Source organism: Ambystoma mexicanum, chromosome 12 (assembly GCF_040938575.1).
Source record: "Ambystoma mexicanum isolate Mex_15411 chromosome 12, UKY_AmexF1_1, whole genome shotgun sequence".
NCBI lineage: Eukaryota > Metazoa > Chordata > Amphibia > Caudata > Ambystomatidae > Ambystoma > Ambystoma mexicanum.
The window spans coordinates 115,480,651-115,506,501 of NC_090936.1; the positions used below are offsets into that span (position 1 = coordinate 115,480,651).

At 45.1% G+C, this 25,851-nt stretch overlaps 1 protein-coding gene across 3 annotated transcripts in view; it reads right to left on the minus strand.

Moving 5' to 3' along the window:
- Positions 1-25,851, minus strand: part of SCUBE1 (signal peptide, CUB domain and EGF like domain containing 1) — a 2,600,196-nt gene that overhangs the window by 98,045 nt on the left and 2,476,300 nt on the right. For all 3 annotated transcript variants that reach the window (XM_069628128.1, XM_069628129.1, XM_069628127.1), the window contains one exon: positions 9,931-10,010. In XM_069628128.1, coding sequence (XP_069484229.1) covers positions 9,931-10,010 — 80 coding nt within the window. The remainder of the gene's footprint in view (positions 1-9,930; positions 10,011-25,851) is intronic.

Genomic DNA, 25,851 nt, shown 5'->3' on the forward strand with positions numbered 1-25,851 from the left:
TTGTTTACCTATATTACATCACGATCGTTGTCAAGTCATGACGTCATCACGTAACGCTGGTATAAGAAGCCAAGTCATGACGTCATCACATAACGCTGGTATAAGAAGCGGCCATTTTGGACGCACTTCTTCATATTAAACTTCCGGGCAATACACAGCGATTCTCTACAGTTAGCAGTGTTAAGACAGAGGATGGGTAAGCAATGCATAATATACTATTACAGTCTTCAGCCACACTTGGATACAAATTTTGGGATCCATTAGATACTAAATTCGACCTATCCATATTACACTATACACGTGCAGCAGGAGGCTAGTCTTCCCACTGACCTTCAACTATACTTCATACTTACTGCAGTCTGGGGTAAGTGATCTTTGACCCTAGTCAAACTTCTTTGCATAGACCATATTGGACATTCTTACCTGTTCACTATCCGATAGGTTACATTAGCATACTTTCTCGCTTGATCATAGAGAGACGATTGGTTCTCCAAGAATCCCAAAAAGATTCCCTTACAGCCTGACAACTCTAGTTTGAGGAAATTATACTCTTACCTCTTAGAGGAGCGGTGAGTACAGAGAGAGTGTTACTTGGGACTAATGACCAATGGAAAGTTAGGACTCCCGTTATGTGGAATACCCTTACCCAATAACCATCAATATCATCCTTCCAGGTTAATTTGTTGTGACACTGAAAAATGGTGCTTCGTGAAACTGGTTAGAGAATAGAGTCCAGCAAGATTGTGGACATTTTTGAAGGTATATTATTACCATTATTAACTTGTGGGGTTTGTTTCATGTTTAAGGACATATGTTAGTTTGCATAATATAAAATGTACGCTCACTAATGAATATGTTCAGCACTATAAGTTTGGTGGGATTATTAGGCATCTCTGAAATACTGATACCTATACTTTTCAATTACTGTCCAATATAGGTAGATTAGAACCATTAATTGTTGTTGTACATGTTACCTTTCAACCCATAAAATGTGATAAAATTGATATAAATATGGATAGAATACTGATTATGTGTTTGATGATTTATAGATCATATAATTGATTCAAGACCCCTGATGAAGAGAAGGTTATCTCGAAAAGCGTTGTGCCACCACATGAATAAAACAATTTATGTTTTAAATAAAACCTATGTTTTGTGAAAAAATGTATCCATAGAAAGAAATGCCGGAAAATGTTGGGTCTAAACTAAGGACAAACCAAAGGGCCTTTATATTACTTAAAATCTCTTTGATAGATTACTAACTTTTTGGATTTTTATAAGCCTATGATAGAGTGGAGGGGACCCTTATTTGTTATCTTGTTGTTGTTTCATCCATGTGCCAGGATTAATGTATTCTACCCCACACTTTTAATTGCATTGAGTCATAATTCATATTTCTAGTGAAATTTTACCTAGAACCACATTACTTAAGGTGTCACGAGGGGCATGTTTTGCTGGTCACTTTGGCATAGGTGCAGATGGATTGACTGTATCTCATGCTTGTCTCTCTTATAGATCTTGTCCAGATCACTCAGTGCAGAGTAACTCTATTCAATCCCTCCAGCCCTGCATATCATTCGGCATCCTTGCGGTAGGAACGTTATTAGAATCCCCATAGTAACAACCTGCTCTCGGAACGGAACATATCCTTATCTTGTTACCTTTTTTCTACAGATATAAGGCGATCTGTTGTTAACCCTTCGCCCACAAGACCAACTCCAGACGTCCACACTGCTTTCAGCGTCCTTACGGGTACGAACACAACTTGAGTCTCCATAGCAACCATCTTGCTTTCAGAAGCGAACAAAACATGCTTGTCTTTATTTTACAGATGCCTGCAGTCTGTAGTGAAGTTCCTGACCTCAAGATTAACTCTTCGCCTCTCTGCGCACGTACCGAGGTACAAATCTATACGCCAGGAGTTTCTACCATATTTGGGCCATACTTAGTTCCACATTAATGTTAATTGGCAACAAGGAATGCTTCCTCCAACCACACCTCTCTTTAGTTCTGGCTTCTCCTAATTTCTGCTCTCTACATTACAGGATTATGCTTCTTACGTTCCTCGCTTATACCAGAAATCAGTTAACCCCTAAACCACCAGTCACATCAGATTGGGTATTTACTAACTTCTAAGTACATATTTATAGGTTTCCCATTCTGCTGCTTTTGGCAATCGGTATTTCTCTGTCATTCCCTTCAGTACTGGGCTTCTTTAAAATAGCAGATCTAAGACATTTCAACCTTTGGAATCCTCTGATACTCCAGGCTCTCAACAGAAGGATTCCATGCAGAGAAGACACACATGGTTTTCTTCCCCAGAGGTTTTCTCTGGAAATCCTGCTCCTTCTGAATCATTTACTGAGTCGGGGGGGTAGGGTGACCAGGAGTATTCTCATATCCTCACGCTGCTGTGTCAGATCCAGGTCAGTGATACATATTGGGGATAGTAATTGCACAATATATCGAATTTATACAATTGTTGACAGATATCAACGTCCAATGACTCTGGCCATGTATCAAATGCAGCAGTTATTGGCTGCAGTGCAGTCTCTCACCTCAGAGGTGCAGTCCCTTAAACAAGAGAACACAGTCTTTCGTCAACAAATGGTTCGCTCCCCGCAAAGTTCTGAGATCCCACCAGGACCCCTACCGGGCAGCAGATATGCCGGAAACCCGCATAAACTAAAAGAGTTTCTCGAAGCCTGCACAGTGCAGTTCACATTCAAGGCTGCCTTTTTTCCGACAGACCGCGATAGGGTCGGTCATATGATCACTCATTTAACTGGCCCAGCATTGGCATGGGCAACACCATTAGTAACCTCCAGCAACCCTATTCTGGACTCTAACCCAGCCTTTGTAAACAGTTTAAGATCCATGTTTGGTAGGCAGGAGATTACCATTGCCTCCCAGGAAAAGTTGTTGGATTTTAAATAGGGATCTCAGGACATGCTTTAAACAGATGGCCACTGACACTTCTTGGCTGGATGACGCTTTGGTTACTTTATTCCGCAGGGGTCTGAACGAAGAGCTGAAGGATGAGGTTTCATGTGTACCTCGCCCTCCAAACCCTGCTGAAATGGTAGCATTAAGCAATTGGATTATCGTCTCTAAGAGCATTCAAGAGAAAGAAAGACACAAATATACCCGTGCTCCACTCGAGTCTTACCTGTCTCTGACAAGGCTGCTTTGTCTGGCCCGTCTGTTTATACAGAAGAAACCATGCAGCTGGGCACCACTCGGGCCCCTTGACTCCAGAAGAAAGAGCCTGCCGGAGGTTTCAGGGTCTATGCATGTTATGTTAGTGATTCTTGTAAAGCGCACAGTCGCCCGAAGGCATCATGGCGCTAAGAGAGATGGAGACAGCCCCATGAAAATTCAAAATAGGTAGGTTTTAACCAACCATCTAAACTCCAGATAGTTAGGGGTTTTCTTTATGATAAGTGGCAGATTATTCCACAGAACTGCTGCAGCAATAGAGAAGGCCTGGCCGCCAACCCGATCTCTGTTGTGCTTTTGAACAACAAGTTGTTTGGAAGTGGCTGAGCGAAGGTGACAAGTAGGGTGATAACGCATAAACTTGGCTTGAAGGTATTCTGCTCCCTGACTATGAAGGGCATGGTGTACAATACACAAGGTCTTAAATTCAACCCGTTGAGCCACAGGGAGCCAGTGCAGGTTCCGTAACACAGGGGAGATGTGAGCTCCAAAAGGGGAACCTGTGGCTACCCTTGCGGCCAAATTCTGCAGCTGCTGCAGCCGTTTAATCAGGCCCTTGGGTTGGGCTAGATACAGGGAGTTACAAAAGCCTATCTGTGATAGGACCAATGCAGCAACCACAGGAGGGTGCAGTGGGGCCAGGATCAGGGGTAATACTCTTCCCAGAATTTTCAGCTGAAAATGACCAGTCTGACAGACCGCAGAGACTTGTTGGTCCATAGACAAGGATGCAGATAGGACCACACTCAAGTTTTTGACTTTCTTAACCGGAGTCGGTAGGGGTCCCAGGGAGGAGGGCCAGAAGGAGGACACCCAGAGTGTAGGATCAGGAGGATAGCCCACCACCATCACCTCAGTCATGTACTGCAGGGGTAGTAGTCATCTCCTCCGTGATTGTCCAGTGGTGCCCCCCAGAAGTTCAGGAAACGCCCGGACCCGACCGTGAAGGGAACCATGGATCAGAGTCGAATAGTGGGTTCCCTGATTACAAAGGTTACTACTCATCCCGCTGGCTGTTCTTGCCACGTTATGATTGTGGTTATGGTGTCATTTTCTTGGCACAATTCCCAAATTTCGCAGTTGCCCGCTTTGATTGATAGCAGGGCGGCTGATTGTTTCATGGACGATAGATGGGCCATCCAACATGGCATCCCTCGCTCCTCCAACGGAGTAGCCGTTCCAGTAGAAAGTGTGGACGGCAGCCCTCTTACTTCCGGTCCTATTAAGGAGCACACTCATGCAGTACGAATGTCTATGTCCTCAAACCAGGAAGAGATTGTTCTGGATATTTTTAAAGACTGCAAATTACCCTGTTATCCTAGCGTTGCCCTGGTTGAGGGTACACAATTCCTATGTTATTTGAACTGCTTTTTAGGTTCAGAATACTGCTCGACTCATTGTTTGCCAAGTGCCGCAATCGGATTTCATATTCCTTCCTCTGCATGCAGTGGATCACCCACGGCGGCTATCCTTAACCATGTTCAGGAAATCTCAGAACCTTATCTCCCTTTCCAGGAAGTCTTCTCCACATCGAAACATTCAGAATTACCTCTTCATCACAGGGATGATTTCTCAATAGAGCTTGTCCCCTATCAACCCCTGCCTTTCGGCTGGGTGTACATCTTGTCGGCCAAGGAGAAAGAAGTACTTTGTGAATACCTCCAGACCAATCTTCGTAATGGATTGACAGACGAATCTACATCCCCCGCATGGGCACCATTATTCTTCATCCAAAAAAGAACCCCACAGAGTTGCATCCCTGTATTGACTATCACAGATTTAAAAAGATTACTATTCTCGATACGTATCCCATGCCACTCATTCCCGATATTCTCAAGGCCGTTAAGGATTTTAGCATCTATACAAAACTAGACCTGCGCCAGGCTTATCGCCTCATCAGGGTTCGGCCGGGGGACGAATGGAAGACGGCATTTCACACCCCGTTCGGGCACTTTGAATATCGTGTGATGCCCTTCGGCCTATCCAATGCCCCGGCAGTGTTCCAGCGATTTATGCATCATATTTCTGCAGACACCCTTTTTCATTATGCCATTACATATCTTGACAATATTTTGGTTTTCTCTTCCTCCCAAGCTGATCACATCTGTTATGTTCAGGAGGTTTTATCCCATCTGCAAGAAAAATCACCTTCTCTGCAAGCTTGAGAAATGTGAATTCAACCAGACAAAAGTGACATACCTGAACTGGCCTTCTCCGGTAACGGTTAAGGATATCCAATGTTTTTGTCCTGACCTCAAGATTAACTCTTCCCCGAGGTACACATCTATACGGCAGGAGTTTCTACTGTATTTCGGCCACACTTAGTTCCACGCTAACGTTACTTGGCAACAAGGAATGCGTCCCCTGACCATGCCTCTCTTTACTACTGGCTTCTCCTAATCTCTGCTCTCTACATTACAGGAATACGCTTCTTGTGTTCCTCGCTTATACCAGACACCAGTTAACCCCTAAACCACCAGTCACATTATATTGGGTATTTACTAACTTCCAAGTACGTATTTATAGGATTCCCATTCTACTGCTTATGGTAACCTGTCTTTTTTTAATATAATGGTTGTGTAGCTTCCTTAGTACTGAGGCTTCCTTACAACAGCAGATCTAAGACATTTCAACCTTTGGAATCCTCCGGCACTCCAGCCTCTCAACAGAAGGATTCCTTCCTGAGAAGACACACAGAGGTTTCTTTCCGAGAGGGTTTCCCTGGAAATCCTGCTCCCTCTGAATCTTTTACTGAGATAGGGGGGCAGGGTGACCAGGAGGATTCTCAAAACCTAACTCTGCTGCGTCGGATCCAGTCAGTGATATATATTGGGGCTAGTAATTGCACAAGTTATCGAATTTATACAATTGTTGACATAAGGTGTACATTGTGACATTACATCAATATTAGTCCTGGCAGGTGAGTATACCAGGGAAATGCAAGTGCATAAGAAGTCCTGGCAGGGGAGGAAACCAGGCAGTTGCTGGTGACCGCAGTAGGCTTCTTTCTAGTAGTGCTACTGATCCCATGTGGACCACTAGATCCACCTGCCTATTGGGTATGCTGCATTCAGGAACATCTAAGTCTGTAACGTGTGACCGATTGCCTCTAGTTCCCATCTTTATGTTCTCACAGTCAGATATTCTGTGCTTGATGGGGAAGGAGGGCGTTGGATATCTCAGTGGCCAAATCAGCTTCTGTGGCTGATATGATTGATTCAGTTAATTTTGATCTTAAGCAGGCCAGACAAGAGTTCACCTGTTCTGAAAGTGTTGATTGCACCTTATCTGCAGATTTGTTAAGGAAGAAATTGGTTATTTTGCCATTAGGCAGAGAGGTGTTATCTTTGCCTTGAAGTCTTTTATATTTTGTGTTGGCCATAGTAAGGGGCTTCCTTAAGTCATAAGATTCTTTAGATATAAAATTTGATTTAAAAGGAATAACAGTTCCTCTCACCAGGGCCTTCTGCAATGTATCCTCACCCGAGACGCCTTCAGTGGGGGCTTGCAGTGAATGGAATAGTTACAGCTTCAGCATAGCGCACTTGCTTAAATAGAGAGCTAGGCCATGGTTCAAAGGGCACCTGCCCCGCAGTTACCACGGCAATGACCTTTGGATGTTGTAGTCCATTTGGTAAGTGTCTCTTTAGTGATACTCATACCACACGCCAAGGAAGAAATTAATTTGATAGCTATTTCTGCTGCTTTTAACACCATTGGGATGGGGAGGGTAGGTCCAGATGGGCCAGAGCAGATGATCCAATGGCATGTGGAGGTGGAACATAAAGAGGGCAACAAGAAACAGGAAGTTGTGAGTTGCTCAAGTGAGGTCAGGGGAGGAAGAGGCAGCAGACTAGGAGACCAGCAAGAGGAAGGAAGGAGAAGTGGTGTGCAGAGACAATTTCTGGAGCAGGTGAGGTATTGGTTAGCAAATGCAAGAAGTAATGCATTGTGAGTGTTCGTGAGAGATTAACAAGCCTGGCTAGAAGAGAAAGTGTAGGGAGTGTATCTGAAGTGCTTGAGGGAGTAAAAGGAGGGTGTATGAGTAGAAAGATGGGTGGAGACGTAGTTATAGTGTAGAGAAGGTGTACTGTGGCAGAGGGAGTTGTAGTGCGGAGGAGGATGTTGTAGTGTGGAGAAGGGAGTTGGAGTATGGCATAGGAAATAGGTGTGCCAGGAAGAAGTAGTGACATCAAAGGGTGGAAGCAAGGCTTAGAGAATGTGAGATGCAATTGTGGGATAGAGGAGAAAGACACATAGAGTAGAAGGAGAGAAGGAGGGTGGAGTCGTAGGGAGGAGAGTAGTGAGAGGAGAACACCAGGAAGTGAGAGGAGAGAAGTAAAAGGGCGCAAGAGAAAAGAGTTTGAATCCAGCTGAGTGTCTTCAAGGTGCAATCCAATTCGCCTACTAGACCACTAACCACTGGTTAGAGTAGGAACAGTTAGAAAGTCCCTGAGAGAGCACAGATAGAGAAGGAGTTCAGCCTTTTGTTCTTTACTCCTAGTATTATTATGAACTTAGGAAACAGTGTGGAATCTGCTGTGTGCGCTAACCTGGGAAGTAGGGATGCCTGAGTTAGGAATGAGTGGTGCTTTCTTTATGAGAGAGAGAGACGGGCATAAGGCCCAGTGAAATCTTAATAACAATCATTGAACCATCTCAAGGTGTTGTGCTATTCTGTGGTCCATTTGTAACAATAGCAATCATCACTTTCATTATTACCCATCATTTGTGCCTACTTGGGATAACATTTGAATTCGAGATAACAAGTCACAGCAATGTTTCGTTATTGTTGCAAAGTGCAACACCTTAAAAATTGGCAAAACACATCTTTCCATAGAAGAATGGTTAGGTTAAAAGTATGGATCACCTAATGTTATTGGGCAAGAAGATTGCTAAACATTTTGGATGTTTCTCACAAATCTGCAGTCCCCCATTAGCCACTTTATGGATTGATGCCTGAGAACTATATATAGCATAAGAAGCACACAGCAGAGTTAGTCGAAAAGGATGGTGCCTTTGAAACAATGGCTAATAATAAGACTCAACCAAGAGAGATGAATGTTTTAGTTGTCATGGTCCCATGGAGTTGACACAGAGGAGCTCATTTTCGATAGGTGCGTAACGTAAAAGAAAGGCCCTTGCGTAAGGCTTTTACGCCTCCCATTTATGTCACACCCCATTTTCCTTAATTGTCACCCCCTTACGCTCTTGCATACAAATACTGCAGCATTTGCGCCGGCATGGATTTTCACAACAGCACAAATGCTGTGGATTCCTACACCCAAAAAAAGCAGGCGGATTCCATATGAATCCATTATAAACGCCACCTGCCATTAGTACATGGCAGGCGGCGTTTACTTCATTTGCACAGCAGAGTTTAAGCGTGCATGACCCCTTTTTACCATCCAATTTTTCACTCTGCCTGGCAAATGAGCAAAATTTGGCGGCGGCCACATGTGTACCCAAAAGTGCACACGTAACATGTCACCACAGTCAAATTATGAGACTTGGAAAATGAGCCCCAGAGTCTCTCAACCAAATGTTAGTGGGTGACTCACTGACGTTCATTAAAATAAAAATGTTTCTCCATCTTTAGTTTTATTTACTTTCATTTTTCTATAATAAAAATCAATCGAAGATGAGATTTTAAAAATTTAGCCACAAATTTAAGAAATCGTCTTTTTATTTTGGGTAATTTGGTAACCACTTGTTCCAGGGATTAGTTTCATACTCAAGGCTTCGGTTAGAGTACTTGGGTTAGAGTAGTCATTGTTAATAGAAGTGATCACTTTCTGCCCTTTAGGGAGGAATACAATCAAAGGAGTCACTAGTTTGAGAAGGCAGCTGAAGGGGGAAGGAGTGCTCATATTTAGACACATGCCTCCTCAAGAGAAATGTTTATTTGACTAGATAAATGGCACATGCTCTGATGGGACAGGGAAAGCCGTATGCATCATAGCTATGCCTACATATTTAGTGCTTGTGTGCTTACTAAGAAGGGAAGCAACAATATTTAGTTCCTTTCTCTTCTTCCTCTTCACCCCAGGCATCCAATTGAATGATATGCTTGACATAAGCTTATTATCGGTCTATCTCTGGAGATTAAACCCCAGTTGGATGTTAACATGTTGGTTGTGGTGAATGCTATGGGATACATTTTATTTCTCTCCTGAGGTTAGAACTGAAAAATCAAGATGTTTGTTCTGGCTTTCTTCATTCTGTGCTGTTGATGCCAAAAGAGATATTGACACAACTCTAGCTCTGACGTTTTTGGCTAAGGAATGTATACACTGTATGGTTTTTACTTTCTAATTTTTAATATAGCATTTTCGGATGGACCAGAAAGCAGTGGAATGGGGACCTAAAGTCTTGGAATGTATTCATTTGCTTCTGAAGATCACAGTCTGTGGCTTACATACACCAGCCGGGCAATACATACCCTGCAAGAGAGTAAGGAGATGTAAACACATTTAGAAAAAATAATACAAATCAAACATAACTGTAGCCTTCCGGTTTGTAGGTAACAGAAAGCACTTTGGTTTCGGTGTTTATAATAGTGCAGAAAGAGACAGAATTCCCCCCCCACCCGAGTGATACATTTTAAGTTAAACAACATCCAATTTCAAACCGTCACTTTGTTTAGGACCTCATCTAAAAAGTCCTAGTTGTGCCAATTTCGCCTTAGTCTTGAAAAGAAACGGTGCATACTTTTAGAATTTCCTGGTGGTTTTCTGAGGCATACAATCTCCCATCTCGAACAATGTCTTCTATTAACTGTTGGTAATCCTCTGCAAAATAAGACAGAAATGACTTCACATTGGTTGAAAAGTAAGCACCTCGTAATCTTAAACTTTGCCACACGTTTTCACATAATTCCGAATATTAAATTCCCAAGCATGTCATTTTTGCATGGTAATGTTCATATTTGTATTCTTACATTTATTCTTCTAGCTTCATACTGCACCGCCCCCAGTTTAAGATTTGGTGGGGGTCAAAGGGACTTTCGAGACTGCAACACCCCTAAATACAATATTTTTAAATGAAAAAACGTAACCATAGATGCAGTGGGAAAATAGTTTTTTCTGAAATACCATTATATTGTTATACCCATTTTTGAGAAACACGGTCCTAAAGCTAGGTTAGCCCCCCCCCAAAATCATGAAACACCATGCTGGAAATACCACTGAGGTTAGTAAATATAGAACCAAAAAAATCACTCAGACCCAGCTGAATAGTTAGATGCTACCACTATAACCTCCCATTTATTGTGAATTAATGCTCCATGATCCTGGTCTCCATCCCGAAAATAGTGCCTTCCCTGTGCACACATGCTGGTGTCTTGATATTGGAATGTAGAGATCGGGAAAACCTAGTAATCGTTTAACCCATTCAAATCATTAGAAGGGAGACAACATACCCAGCAATTCCAGAGTTAATATTAACTTGGGGACGCCTGTGCCATCCGCAGTATTCAGTTATGCAAAATTTGACAGAAATGTGCCCGAAATGCTTCCTTCACACAGAAATGTAAGTAAACAGTCCATGGACATCAAATAATGGCAATTAGTGCATGGATTCCGGGTCGCACCATCAGAGCTAAGACAATGCATTACTTACCGTAAAAGCATTTCTGATGGTTGTATCTGCTTAGATTCACATGCTGTGCATAGGTCCGACATCCAGTGGTCACTGCGGAGTATTGCATTTTGTTTTTCGTAGTCGAAAAAGGGGACGTCGACAAGGCGTGTCTGTAACACTATCCCTATAGTGACGTGCGTTGTACCCACAATCCCTCACGCATCGAGGTCCCTCTGTTTGTATTTTTCTGCCCTGAGGGAGCCTTCTAGACGTGAGTGAGTACAGAAAAGAGAGAAATATAGAAAAGGATGTCTATGTTCCTTCCATCCGAGCGGGGAGGAAGGGTGGGCGCATGTGAATCTAAGCAGATACAACCATCAGAAATGCTTTTACGGTAAGTAATGCATTGTCTTCTGATGTTTGTTAATCTGCTTAGAATCACATGCTGTGCATAGACTAGCGAGCAGTACTCGGAGTTGGCGGTGGGTTATGAGAAGGAACAGTAGAGAAAAGATGTCTTAATACTGCCTGTCCCACCTGGGAGTCAGATCTAGAGTGTGCATCTAGACAGTAGTGTTTTGTAAAGGTGTGCACAGAACTCCAGCTAGCCGCTTTGCAGATGGACTCAAGGGGAACATTTGCAATGAACGCTATGGAAGCCCCAGTGCCTCGAGAGGAATGTGCTCTTGGCTTGAAGGGTAGTTCTCTCTTAGCAAGAGTGTAACAGAGAGTGATGCATTGAACAATCCATCTAGATATAGTGGACTTTGAAACTGCATCTCCTTCTCTTCCTGCTGCCACAGAGACAAAGAACTGATTAGTCTTTCTCAGTGGTCTGGTTCTTTCCATGTAGAACATGACAGCTCTGCGTACATCTAGTGTATGCAGACCTTTTTCTCCCAAGCTGGAAGGGTTTTGAAAGAACATTGGTAGTTCTATTGACTGGTTTACATGAAATTTCGAGATGAATTTTGGTGCAAACCTTGGGTGTGTGCGTAGAACCACCTTATCCTTGTGAACTGTTACGAAGGGGTCTAGTACAGAAAGAGCCTGTAGTTCACTTACTCTCCTAATGGAGGTGATAGCTATTAGGAAAGCAGTCTTAAGAGTGAGGTCTTTAAGAGTTGCCTTGTGCATGGGTTCGAAAGGAGGGCCCATGAGTCTAGAAAGTACCACATTTAAGTCCCATCCGGGAGCTGGGTTAGCTATCGGAGGGTGTATTCTCTTTACCCCCTCCATGAAGGCCTTGATAACTGGTATCTTCCACCACGACACTTTAAGTTGGGAAGTGGTGTATGCAGAAAGTGCCGCTAGGTGGACTTTAATGGAAATTAACACTAGACCTGAATCCAGTAAATGGGTCAAGTACAGAACAATGTTAGTGGGAGAGCAGTCAACCGGGTTGATGCTCTTATCTCTACACCAGATGACAAATCTTTTCCACTTGCTAGAATAGCAGTGGCGAGTATTAGGTTTTCTGGCTTCCCTGAGGATGTCCATACATCTCTGCGGGAGTTGTAAATGTCCAAATTCTATGATCTCAGGAGCCAGGCTGCTAAGTTCATGGTCTGAGGGCATGGATGCAGTGTCCTGCCCTTGTCCTGTGACAGCATGTTGTACGGGCAGGGAAGTTTCACTGGGGGAGATAGGGACATCTCCATCAAGTGAGCGAACCATGGCTGCCGGGCCCACATTGGGGCCACTAGTATCATGGTAACCTGCTCCTGGTGCATCTTGTGCACCACTTTGTTGAGAAGGGGAGTTGGGGGAAAGGCGTAAACAAATTTCCCTGACCATTGAATCGACAGACCGTTCCCCTTGGACTGGTTCTGGGGGTAACTGGAGGCGTAACTTTGCCATTGTGAGTTCTCCAGAGTTGCGAACAGGTCTATTTCCGGGAATCCCCATTGCGTGAAGACATCTAAGACGATGTCTTCGTGCAATTGCCATTCGTACTCTTCGGGCAGGGGGAAGTCTCTGCTGAGTTTGTCTGCTAGCAGATTGAGTTCCCCTGGTACATGTTGTGATAGTAGGAAGATGTTGTGTTTGAGAGCCCACTTCCATATATTCTGGGACAGCTTGGACAGTCCTGGAGAGTGAGTGCCCCCTTGCTTGTTGAGGTAGTACATGGCTGTGGTGCTGTCTGTGAGGACCATCACTGTCTTTCCTTGTAAGTGTTCCTGAAAGGCTTTCAGTGCTTTGAACACCGCTAGTAGTTCCAGCAGGTTTATATGCTTGGATGCTAAACTCGGAGTCCACACTCCGTGAGCAGTCTGATGGGATAGGTGAGCCCCCCATCCTGTAAGGGATGCGTCTGTGGTTAGAGTGGCTTCCACTGCGGGTGTGGCAAAAGTTTTCCCTAATAACAGGTTTTCTTTTGTCCACCACCGTAGCGAGAGAACCAAGGTCTGCAAGACCACCACTAGATCGTCCCATTGTCCGCTGGCCTGACACCACTGGCTGTAGAGCCACTCTTGCATAGGGCGCATGCGCAGGCGCGCGTGAGGTACCAAATAAATACATGACGCCATCATCCCTAGCAAGCGCATTGCTTTGCGTACCGTCACCTCTCGACCTGCCACATAATGGGGGATCTGAAACAGCATGTTTTCGACCCTCTCGTTGGAGGGGAAGACGAGGCCGTCCTTTGTTCGAATTAGAGCCCCTAGGAATTGTTTGATTTGGCTGGGGTCTAAGCTGGACTTCTTTTCGTTGATGGAGAAGCCCAGTTGGGACAAAAGGTCTATGGTCTTTTGGGTATTGGAGAAGCATGTTTCGTAAGAATCCCCTGTTATGAGCCAGTCGTCGAGGTAAGGGTATACCGGGATGGATAACCTGGGCAGGTGGGCCGCTGCCACTGCCAGTACTTTCGTGAATACCCTTGGTGCAGATGCTATCCCGAAGGGTACTACTCTGAACTGGTAGTGTTTGTTCTCTATCTTGAACCTGAGCTATTTTCTGTTGCTGGCAACATTAAAATATGAAAGTATGCATCTTTCATGTCTAGTGTTGTCATGTAATCCCCCTGTAATAACAGTGGGATTACTTCCTGCAAGGTCACCATACGAAACTTTTGGGGTTTGACAAACTTGTTCGCTGGGCGCAGATCTAATACAGGGCGCATGGTTAAGTCCTTTTTGGGTATAAGGAAGTACACTGAATAAATACCTTCTGTTACCTGAGATAGGGGGACAGCCTCTATAGCTTCTTTTTTCAGTAGCTCTTCTACTTCTTGAAGAAGAATAGTGAGGTGTTCCGGTGTCATGCGTCGGTTCCGTGGGGGTCTGTACATCGGGGAACCGTTGAATTCGATGCAGTATCGGTGGGCTATGGTGGATAATACCCAGCGGTCTGACAATATTCCCTCCCATGCTGAAAGGAACGATGTTAGCCGGCCCCCGACCGGTGATGCATGGGAGGGGACCCGAATCTTCGGGTCATTTGTTGGTATTGGGCGTGGAACCTTTGGGGCTGGAGCCGCAACCTCTTCCTTTGCCACGGCGTTGGCCTCTTTGACTGAACTGGGTGTTGTTACCCTGGTTAGAGGGCCAGTTGGTAGCAGAGTAAAATTGCTGTTGGTTTTGCTGCTGGCGTTGGCCACGAAAGGAGCGTCTATTGCCATAGCTGCGTCTGTTAGGGGGCCTAGAAATTTGGTCAAGAGTCTTGATGGTATCAAACTCTTTCTTCGCATGTTCTAGGGCCCCATCAACTGCTTTCCCAAACAGATGTGTTTGTTCTATGGGCTTATTTATCAGGGAAGCCTGGGTTTCCGGCTTAAATCCCGAATTGCGCAGCCAGACATGGCGTTTGAGAAGTATTCCCTGAACCAGGGAACGGCCAGCCGTCTCTGCGGCATCTAAGGAGTTCTTTACGATGCCCTGGTTTACAAGAGTTCCCTCTGAGATTATAGCTAACAGGCGTGAACGCAGGGGTTCTGGTGCATCCTCTGCTTCGCTGCGCAGCTTGCTCCACTGTGCATCTGCGTAGCTAGCTAGTAGGGAATTGTTATTTGCAATCCTAGTTGAGAAGGCAGCGGAGGTCGTGATTCTCTTCCCAAGTGCATAGAGCTTCTTGCCCTCTTTGTCAGGTGGTGCCTCACTAGTGGATAGTGGTACCCCCGCTCTTTTTCTTGTATTAGTAACTACGAGGGAGTCCGGAATAGAATGTCCTCTGATGTACAAAGGGTCAGAGGACGAAGGGCTGAAGAGCTTTTCTATCTGAGGGTTGACCCCTCTGACTAAGGCCGGGTTGGAAAGGGAAGGAGTTATTCCTCTCTTTATAGAAGCCAGGAGCGGAATAGACTGACTAACAGGGGCTTTTTCTTTAATAACTTTCTCTACAAAGTCTATGTCAGGAAGAGTCTCCACTGTGTCTATTTCAAAATGCGCTGCTGCCTTGCGCAATAGTGCATTAAGTGAAGGTTGGTCATCTATGGGAGAGGTGTTTCCAATAGGTGAATCCTTGGGAGGAGAAGGGTGAAAGACATCAGGGTCTGAGTGCACTGATGGGGATTGCCAAGGCTGCACAGATGGGGATTGCCAGGGCTGCGAGGTAGCTGTATCTTCTTCAAAAACTCCTGCACTAGTGTAAGGATCTTCTTCAAACCCCTCTTCCTCATGTTCTTCCTCTCCACCCAAACACTCCTCATTTTCCTGGAGGTATTGCTCCTCTTCAGTGAGGTCATATGTGTCTGTAGAAGGGGGAAACAGCCTAGGAATCTTGACCCTAGGGTCATCCTGGGGCCATTCTCTTGGTCTTTTGGGTGTGGGTGGGTTTTGGCTTCCCAAAAACCTTTCCATTTTCTCCATACAAGAATGGAGTCTTTCAAGGGTCTCATGGGGGACCCCTGAATAGTCTAGACGGGGGAAATCAGTGTCTTCACCTTCAAAACGCTTAGAACGCTCCCACAACGTCGAAGAAAGGTTTCCTTCGCCCTCTGAAAAGCCCTCCAGTAGTTCAGAAGTGCCCTTAGATGAAGGGGGCAGTTCCTGGCTACTCTTGCGCTTTTTTGGCGTTTCCATAGCTTTTTGTGCGGTATTCGACGTTTGTTTCGTCGTCCGCTTACGTTTGTCTTCGGAAACAATTCTCACCAGGCTCTCGACAACGAGTTTGTCAGTAGAGGGCTCTGGTGTCGACGTTGCCTGCGTTACGCGTTGTTCCTCGACGGCCGCTCTATGAAGCGTTACGTCGGATGATTTTGAGGTAGCGTCCGTGTTTGATGAAAGCCCAATCGCTGGTCGCGGCTGCGTTTGCGGGTGGGGCTTGAGACCCTTACGGTCTGAGGTAGACGCCGGAGTGCCCTGCGTCCCCTTCGGCGCTGATGGATCCTTCGTCGAAGAAGAGCCGTGGGTTGTGTGCTTAGGCCTATGGGGTCTATGTGCGTCCTTGTCGCCGGGGTGTTCATCCCCATAAGCAGAGCGTGAGCCGAGCCCGTCGGGGCCGGGGACGGACGTCGAGGAGCGCGAGCGCTCCTTCTGGGGGTTATTGACTTCCGTAACGGACGTCGAGTTATCACCCTCCTCGTCACTTTCTTTAACAGCGGCGGCGGGTGAGGAAACTGACTTCGACATAGCGTAGTCCGCCCACCTCTTAACTTTTCGTTCTTTAAGAGTTCTTGGTTTCAAGAGCTTACAGGCCGCGCAGCTGTCCTCCTTATGATCGAGGGGCAAGCAACGATTACAGAGCTTGTGTTTGTCCTTCCAAGTGTATTTGCCCCTACAGCGTGGGCAAAACTTAAAAGGTGTCCTCTCCATAGCTGAGGCAATAATAACTGGTGATAACAACCTCAAGGCAAAGATAGGGGAGAAAGAAAGACATTCTCAAAAAGAAGATAAAAGTTCGAACCCCCACTCTCCCTACTGTATGTTGGCCGGCGAGGCCAGGCCACTTGTTCGGCAGCGCCGAAGGATCTCCTCCGTCTCTTCCCCTCCGTCGAAAACTTGCTCGGCGGAGAAACAGCTTCACAGCTAACGTCGAGGGGAGGGATCTTTAACAATATAATAAGTATAATTAAGGACCGAGGTCCGTAGTAAGTATTTGCAATGTCTCTCTAGGAGCTCCGCGTAAGGCGACCAGAAGCTGGGCGGAAAAAAACAATCTGAGGGACCTCGATGCGTGAGGGATTGTGGGTACAACGCACGTCACTATAGGGATAGTGTTACAGACACGCCTTGTGGACGTCCCCTTTTTCGACTACGAAAAACAAAATGCAATACTCTGCAGTGACCACTGGATGTCGGACCTATGCACAGCATGTGATTCTAAGCAGATTAACAAACATCAGAAACACAGTTCTATACAAATGCAGTATCAATTTGGTGCATAGGCTAGGTGGAGATAGCAAGTTTCCTGTATGCTTTCTCTTACAGGGACATGGTATGGTCAAAAATGGATTGATAGTGATAGTTATCATTAGGTAAGAATCTTTCCCTTGGTGAAACAACAATTTCCTCATCTCCAGAAGTCAAAAGACCTCTTCCAGGTTCACTAAAATGATCAGCACTATAGGAAAGGAAAGGTAATTCACTGTAGTGACTATTATACTCCTAGTCCAGAGTCCCCATTCCCCAATACAGCATGGGCATCCCCGAAAGGGGTCAGGACCAGGGTCGTTTGCAGCACGAAAAGTGTGTTCCCTTTAATTTACAAGCATGCAAGGGTTCTCCCATGGATGTGGCCATGCTTGGCTAGTCCTGCCATGGAGGAAAGAGGACTCTGCACTAGGAGTACAGTAGTCACTATGGTACGTAACTTTTCCTTTCTCTTACGCCCCATCCCCTTTCCTCGATAATATGTATATATATTTTTATTTATTTATTTATTAGCATTTTGCATAACAACCCATCACACAATAACTCTGCCCCCCAGAACCCTGGCACGCACAGGTAAAGGCACTTTATTTCACAGAGAGATCGACTCTTAGTCCCCATAATTGCAGCCCAGACGACAGGTCCCAGTACCCAACACAGAGTGGCCTATATGGACTCCGTAGAACAGGATCAATTCCCTCCTTGTATTAAAAGTACTTGGTGTCTTCAGACCTGTTGGGAGATCCCAGGTGACGCTGAGGACCCCGAATCAGTCTCTCAGGCTGCTTAAGCAAGTAAAGCGTATATGCATCCCACATTCGTCTGTCCCCCCACCTGTTGCCCTGCATGCTGCCCACCTCGTCTCCATTTCGTTACAATACAAAATGTCCGCTGACCATTGGGCAACGTTGGCAGTGTTTCCCGCCCCACCCCATCGCCACCCTCCACTTGGCCAGAATCAAGAGAAGCCCCACCAGTTTCCTAGTGTCTCTGGGTATCGACTTGGTGTAGCCCAACAGTGCCTGTACAGGGTCTGGTGGAATCGCCCTGCCCACAATCCCTCCAATTACTCTGTAGACCTGTCCCCAAAATTGTTTAATCCTTGCACAGTCCCATGCCACATGGAGGAACCCTGCCTCGTCCTGCCCACATCTAGTACAGTTCCCAGTGCTCTGTAGGTAGAAACTCTTCAGCTGGGCTGGGAAGTAGTAATATTGATGTAAAAATTTAAAGTGAACCAATTTGAATCTCGTGCAAGTTGCCCCTTTCCTAATCATTTCACAGCAATACCCTTAGACCGCCTCCGAGATCTCCCTTCCTAGCATCTTAGCCCATGCCTCCCGTGGTGACTCCACGATCAATGGTCTATTTTCCATGGCCATTGTATACAGATCAGAGGTCACGTGTCGTCCTGGGTACCCCCTTATCATTTTATCCGATAGCCCCGCAACCTGGGGTTGTTCCGGAAAGGATGGGAACATTTGCTGTAGCGTCACCCGCAGTCTCTAATACGTGAACACATCTACTGCTGATAGAGACCCCGCCTCCCTTAGTTGTGCAACCGGGATACATTTTCCATCTGGAAAAAGGTCCCCAAATTTCGTCACTCCTAACCTTTTTATAAGGGCCACGAATCTCGTTTCACTGGACAGGGGGATGTTCGGGATGTGTATAACCGGAAGCTCCAGTGAGTAGAGCGTGTCCCCTTTCTTTTTAGCTCTATTCGGACACACGACCCACACATCAGATCCACCATGTTATTAGCCAGGTGTGCCCGGCTCGGAGCAGTCAAGATAATAGACCGGAGCAGCGCCGGGGCCGCAATCGACCTTTCCACCTCTATATGCCTCCGCTCAGTACTCGTCCCATTCCAGTATATGAGAAAGCCAGCCTGTGCCACCGTGTAGTATACCTCAAAATTCCGGCTGGGCCAGACCCCCCTCCCGCACAGGTGCAGTAAGCTTGTCCCACGAGACCCTGGGTTGCTTACCATCTTAAATTAATCGAGTCACCATCGAATGCATCCCCCGGAAATAGCTTTTGGGTACCTTTATCGGAGCATTCAAGAATACATAGAGAAGCCTAGGGAGAATGGTCATCTTAATAGCTGCCGAGATCCTGCCATAAAGATTCAAAGGAAGGGAAATCCATCTGGTCAACGCCTTTTCAACTGCCTGCAATGCTATCACGTAGTTGCTTTGGTATACCACCCCTACAACCCTGGCTATTGTGATTCCTAAATAGCGGGTTTGGAGCAGGTCCCACTTGAATTCCCAGCTATCCTGAAACTGACTAGCTGATTCCGTCAGCGGGAATATTATTGATTTGCTAGCGTTTATTCTGAGGCCTGACAACTCGCCATAGAGCTGAACATCTGCCATGATCGGGTCAAGATTGATTTCTGGGTATCGTACAAATAGGACCATATCATCCCCGTATAAAGATATCACCACGCGATGGTTGTATAACTGGATCCCATGGTGTATGTGGACCTCCCTGACCCGTTCGGCCCACGGCTCTATGGCCAGCGCGAACAACAGAGGGTCAACGGGCACCCCTGACGAGTACCACACTGTAGGGCTATCAGGTCTGTAGTGCACCCATTTATTCTCACCCTAGCCACCAGATCTTTGTACAGTAACGGTATCAGGGAGATGAGCAACTGCCTCAGGCCCAGACGACGCAGAACTGAGAACAGAAACGGCCACTCGATGGATTCCTCGATAATATATGGACGATCATAATTAACTACATTCTGCTGGAAAACCTTACTGACTACCTTAAGCAAAAAGGTTTCTCAGGACTGCTTGCTCAAAGGCAGCATCTCTCTTGGAGCCGCTGTCCAGGCAATAGTGTTTGAAAAATGCGGAAAGTGAGGCCCAAGTAGCCGCTTTGCTAATGGTGTACCAGGAGACATGTTTTTGAAAAGATACCATGGTTGCTTTAGCTTTCACTGCATGTGCATGAATTTTTCTGGACCCTACTGACTTTGAGAATTCCAACCACCCTCCATCTAGCGATGGATGTTATCAATGCTCAATTTCTCAGAGACGTGCGCCCAGAGTGACAAAAACCTCACAATTCGTGAAATCCTTGGCTCTAGAGAAATTGAATTATAGTGCCCATCTGAGAAGAAATATCGGTCTCTGATTGCAGATTATGAAAGAAAGTTGGCTAACAATTTCTTGGTTGATGTGAAAGGCGAAATATTTTTCCCCAACAAACAGATGGGTGCTCAGCACCACCTTATCCCTGTGGAATACCGAACATAGCTCTGATGTCGCTGGAGCCTACATTTAGGTTACCCTCCAGGCAAAGGTTAGAGTCACCAGGAGAACTTTCTTCCACGTGATCAGCTTGATGTCTATCAATGATAGAGGCTTGAAGGGCTTGTATGCCAAAGCCGCCAGCACAACGTTGAGGTCCCTAACCGGGTGCAGACATTTCATCACATGGTATATTCTGCTCAGACCCTCAAGGTGCCATTATATGGCAGGAGACATCAAAGGGAACCATGTTGTCTGAATTTTTATATACTCCAATAGTTGGCAGATAGGTGTGGAAGGTGTTCACTTGGACCCACGTGGAATTCCCCAGGAACATGAACAGCTCAGAGTGACATGTCTTGTGTTAGGGCCCACTCCCATATCTTCACTGCCAGCATGCACAAGGGAGATGACCCGGTCCCTCTTGCTTATTGATATAAAACATTCATGTTCTGCTGTCCATCTGAATCAACACAGCCTTGTCCTGAATGACCGGCAGGAATGATCTGAGAGCCAACTGGATGGTCTTGAGTTCCAAGAAGTGTATGTGTCTGGACCTGCCTATACTTGACCAAAGGTCATAAACTGAATGACGCCCTAGTGTGGCCCTTCTGCCCTGCAGGGAGGAATCTGTTGTCACAACTACTGAGTGGGGAACTGGAGAGAGGTGTGCTCGACATATCAGGTTGTAGTTCTACCACCAGAGCAGGTCTTTTCTCAAAGAGGCAGGAATGGAGATTCTGTCAACTGACCTCCAGTCTATTGAGCCTAGGATGCCACCAGCTGCAGTTGGAGTCACAACATCATGAGCCCAGCCCGAGGGGCTGACAAGATTAAAGTAGCCAGCAGACCCAGCAAGTGCTGAAACCACCACACTAAAGTGTTCTCTCTTCTCAGGAAATGCTGAAGTGCTTGGAGACTACTGCTGAACCTCTATGAGGTTGGGAAAAAGCAATCCCTTAATGTGTCCCATGGGAAGCCTATGAAGATCAAAGATTGGGTGGATGTTAACCCTGACATCATAAGACTGATTGAAAACCCCAAGTTGAAAAGAGTGTCCCTTAATCTTTGTAATACGTGTAAATCTTTCTCTGGCAAACTGGCCCTGATCAGCGAGTCGTCCAGGTAAGGATAGACATGCCAACCATTGCTCCTTAGAAGGCCTATCATCAGGTTTATGACTTTGGTAAATACCTGCATTGCGCAGATGAGGCCAAATGGCAAGACTTTGGGCCTCATCGGAAGTTTGCTAGTATTTCAGTGGAAATTCTGCCAAGTGGAATTAGCGTTACCACAGTGAACTGCGGCGCATTTAGTGCTGCATCACAACCTGGTCTGAACGCATACACCACTTCGATGGTAACGCTAATTCCGTCTGGCGTAAAAGCATGCAGTTCGAAAATGAGTGGAAAGTTTAAAACAGATTGCAGCAAAATGACACGTTGGAAACTTTGCAATTTTTCAATTCCCGCCTGAAATTACCCAAATGGTTTTTAATAAAAACAGGTAAAATACACTGATTGGGAGTGCAGAGGTATATCCCAGGGGTATTCTAGAAGTGAAACTAGGTCTCTAGCTGTTAAATTGGGTGAGTTATGCAAGATATAAAAAGGTGCGCTTTGAGTAAAATGGAGCTGTGAAATGGGAAAGGAAATTGGTTGTGACAAGAACAGTTTTACTTTACACTAGAGTATTCAGGCTAGGCCACCTAAAATGGACACAGTAAGAGCCAGGGTTGATTCGCGACTTCAACCCCGCCACCCCAGGGCCCAACCCTGGCGGAAACTAGTTCTATCACTCAAAATAGGACTAATGGCTTAGGATTATACAAGACAAAATTACTAAAGAGATGGCGCTAGCACTAGAAATCAAGGACAGGGTTGCACAGATAATTCTGACAGTTTTACAAGTTACCAGGATAAGGATAGGATGGCTTAGAGAGTGGGATAAGGACAAAGACAAGATATGCTATGGGTTTCTATGGGGTGGCGATTATACTCACAGTCCACTTTTTAGTTTTGAGATTTTTGGACCGTCAACAGGTTCTCGTCACTACACGGCAGAGTGCCTAGAAAACAGCTGGGCAGTTCTGGGAACCGGGTGGCACTTCTGGAGAGGCAATTCTGGTCACTGGATACTAAAGATCAGCTGGATGGCACGATTGCAGCGAGCATGCAGTTAGGGGGCAGCAAGTCAGGCTGGTTCAGGATGCTTTCCAAAAGAATACCACAGCTTTCCCCTTTTTAATGGTAGATTAGTGGGTTTTCAGAATTGAGGCCTTGCTGGGAATAGGATCAGCACTGCTTGGCTTTTGCAGTGGACCCTGGAGTAGGGTCAGCAATGCTTTGGCTTTCTAGTTGAGATCTGGAATCTGGATGGATGGAACAGGAATGCAGCGCAGGAACGTCAGGATGAGTGTGTGTCCCTGGAGTCTTATCAGGAACTCTATATAGAGCATGGTGACATCATAGACAATATGGCTGAGCCGGCTTAGCTAAGCCCGCCTCTAAACAAGTGGATTGGACAATCAATGTTGGTTGCATCCCCTGGGAATTGACTCAGTTCAGGAGGTTGCATTTTATGATGTAAAAAGACTTCCCAAAGATTTTTTTGCCAAAAATCTGTCATACCAGAAATTACACATTTGTACAGTTGTGGCACCTTAATAAATAACATAATAAGGTTACACATTTTATGTAGAGCAGAGCCGTCCAATCCTTTAATCTGTGAAACATTGTTTTGTCCTTTTATACTTTATTGGTCATTTTCAGTGTGAAATATTCAGCCTAAAATTCCATATCTTTATACATGGGTGTCGATGATCATAAGGGATGTATGTACACAAATTCATATTTGCAACATGAATGCTTTTATTGTAATCCTCAATACTTTGCCATTTTTTGTCCCTGAAGTGTCAGTTAATTCTACCATGTCTTCAATGAAAGCCCATAAAATCATATTTAAACTATAACATTTTCATATTGTTACTAATTCTTGCTGCAGAGATAAAAAAGTATTTAAAGTTTATTTCTAAAATAGTCTTTGGAAGCAAATGGCAGTCCTTTTTCTGTCAGTGGCCCATTTTTTCTTTTCTTCAGTTGCCACCAACTGTCACTTCAGCCCTGTGTGGGGGTTCCCAGTTTGATTGAAGGTTTTATAGCCCCCTTCGCTTCACAGGTTAATGTCCCAGGACTTCTATTGTCCCAGCCTGGAGCACAGACGAATGTCTGACAAGCGTGCAAACTTTCTTTGTCTAGGTCCATTCAAGGTTTTTCAAGTTAGCAATTATCACTTTTGTGTCTTGGAAGCTAGCAATTATCACTTTTGTGTCTTGGAAGTGTATGGTGTGGCTCCCTTCCTAGGGGGAAGCTTTGACTCTGCCAACCGGAATAACCTGTTTTTGACAGCTTGCAAATCCAGCCTAGGCGGTTTAAAACCTTTATTTTCTGATATTTGGTCCTGAATTAAAACAAACCTGTGGAATAAAATAGCCCATTTATGTATTTTCACCAGCCACAAACCCCTTCATATTGCTAGGTAATGGCAGGCTTTCCTTCAACAGTTTACTTTTTAAACAGGCATTTTTCTCCTTTAGTTTTGCAAAAGCCCATTTTTACACATGTGTTGAAAACTGCTAGCATTTCCTTTCAAATTCGATTTTGCCATCTGTCTTCCCAATACTGCCTCGCAGCCATAGTTATTTTCTTCTAGGCAGTAGTTTATTTGAAGCACAGATGCATTGAAACTGACGTGGCTCAGATAGCTGGAGTCTCTTTTGAACTACTGAGCTTTGATACATTTGTAAAGAAATGAACGCATTTTCCTGTTCAAATAAAAGTGAAGTTCCTTGTTGATTTCTCTCAGAGTTGGTTTGACAGGGCCTGTTATTCAGAAATCATGCCTGGTTTTGCTGAGGCACAATGAGGTATTGGGCATGGCAGGGCCTTATTGATCAGAGTGGTTTAAGAAAGAACAGATGGAATTAGCATCAAAGCAGCATTTTTTTTAAGGTGAGAAAGTGTCCTTTTCAATGGGGATTTTGGGGTTTTCAGCCAAGCAGTGCTGCCTTTTCACTTTCGTATATGTCAGAACACACTGGCATTCTCTTTCAGTGTGTCCCCTTGTTCCATCCTGCCTGGTGTGTGCTTGTCAGGACGGTGCAGCCATTTTTTTTTTGCTTTGTTGCTGCAAAACACAGTTTTGAGGCCATGGCGCTCACAGGAGCCAGCGTAGCCATTTTGCTGTTTCTGCACAGATGAAACTTTTATAAAACAGAACTCTTCGGGTCTTGGTTGAGTCTTTTTGGTGATAGTATTCCTTCCAAGTGTACACTTTATCCAGTTTATTATCAAGAGTGTCACGTCTGAATTTTCTGATCTTCTTCGATTCAATTTCCTTCTTGTGTGTGTCTAGTTTAAGATTAATTTCAACAAGTAACAGAGCAAGTTCTTCTTTAGAAGTTAAGGACACCAGATTTTTCTTAGTTGCTTCGAGATCAACTTCAATAGAGTCTAATCTACATCCGATTCATTCTTTACAAAAATCCAGTCCAAGATGGCGCCACTTATACTAGATAGATTTAATTCAAGAGCGCAAGTGTCACGGTTCCCGTGACAACCCCTCGCGCTGTACAGACTCTGCAGTTCCACCCGAGAATGCCATGTCAATGCTGGCTTAGGTAAGCGCCTAGTAGGGAATGATATACGATCAAAATTATATCAGTACTGGCCTTATTCAGTCATCTAATCTTTGCAATCTGACCCGTAGGTCAGGCGATCGACAATCAACCACACAAAGTCATACGGGTTAGTACTCATTCCCTGGTCAACGACAGTGAAGTTACTTCAATATACATGTGCTGCTCGCTGAAGCAACTAGGTGAGTGCGCTTATCTCGCATCCCTTAAGTACAGTGTTTCTGTCATGCAGTCCGTTAAGATTCGTTATCACACACTGCCTTATTTTCCTTTCAGGAAACGCAGTCTTCTGTGACAACTATAGTGTCTGATTTCGCAACAAGGCTTGATTAAGTAGCTCTATGCCAAAAGTGCTCGCCATGTGAACAATTAACCTGGTGAGTTCCTCACCCATTATCTTTATGTACACTGTCAGTGTCACTCTGACATATTTAATTAAACAAATCACAATGCACTCCCCCTGTCCACAGATCCAGCGTAACTGTGACGCTGAAACCAGCCATCTTCCAGGCAATTTGCTACTTGATGTTTCCAATTTGCACCGATGCTGACTCCATCTGAAAGTCCCTCAGTTGGTGTGTTTTCACCACCCGTTCCATTTTTCACAAAACTGAATACATGACTGTGTGGTGGGACACAGCACTTTACAAGCGACTGGTCCCTCTAGCGGTCATATCTTATTTTATTCTCATTTTATTTTACTTCATTTAGTTATATTATATTTGTATGAATTCAAACCACGTTATATTATGTTTTCTTTCATTGATGACCATTACATGCT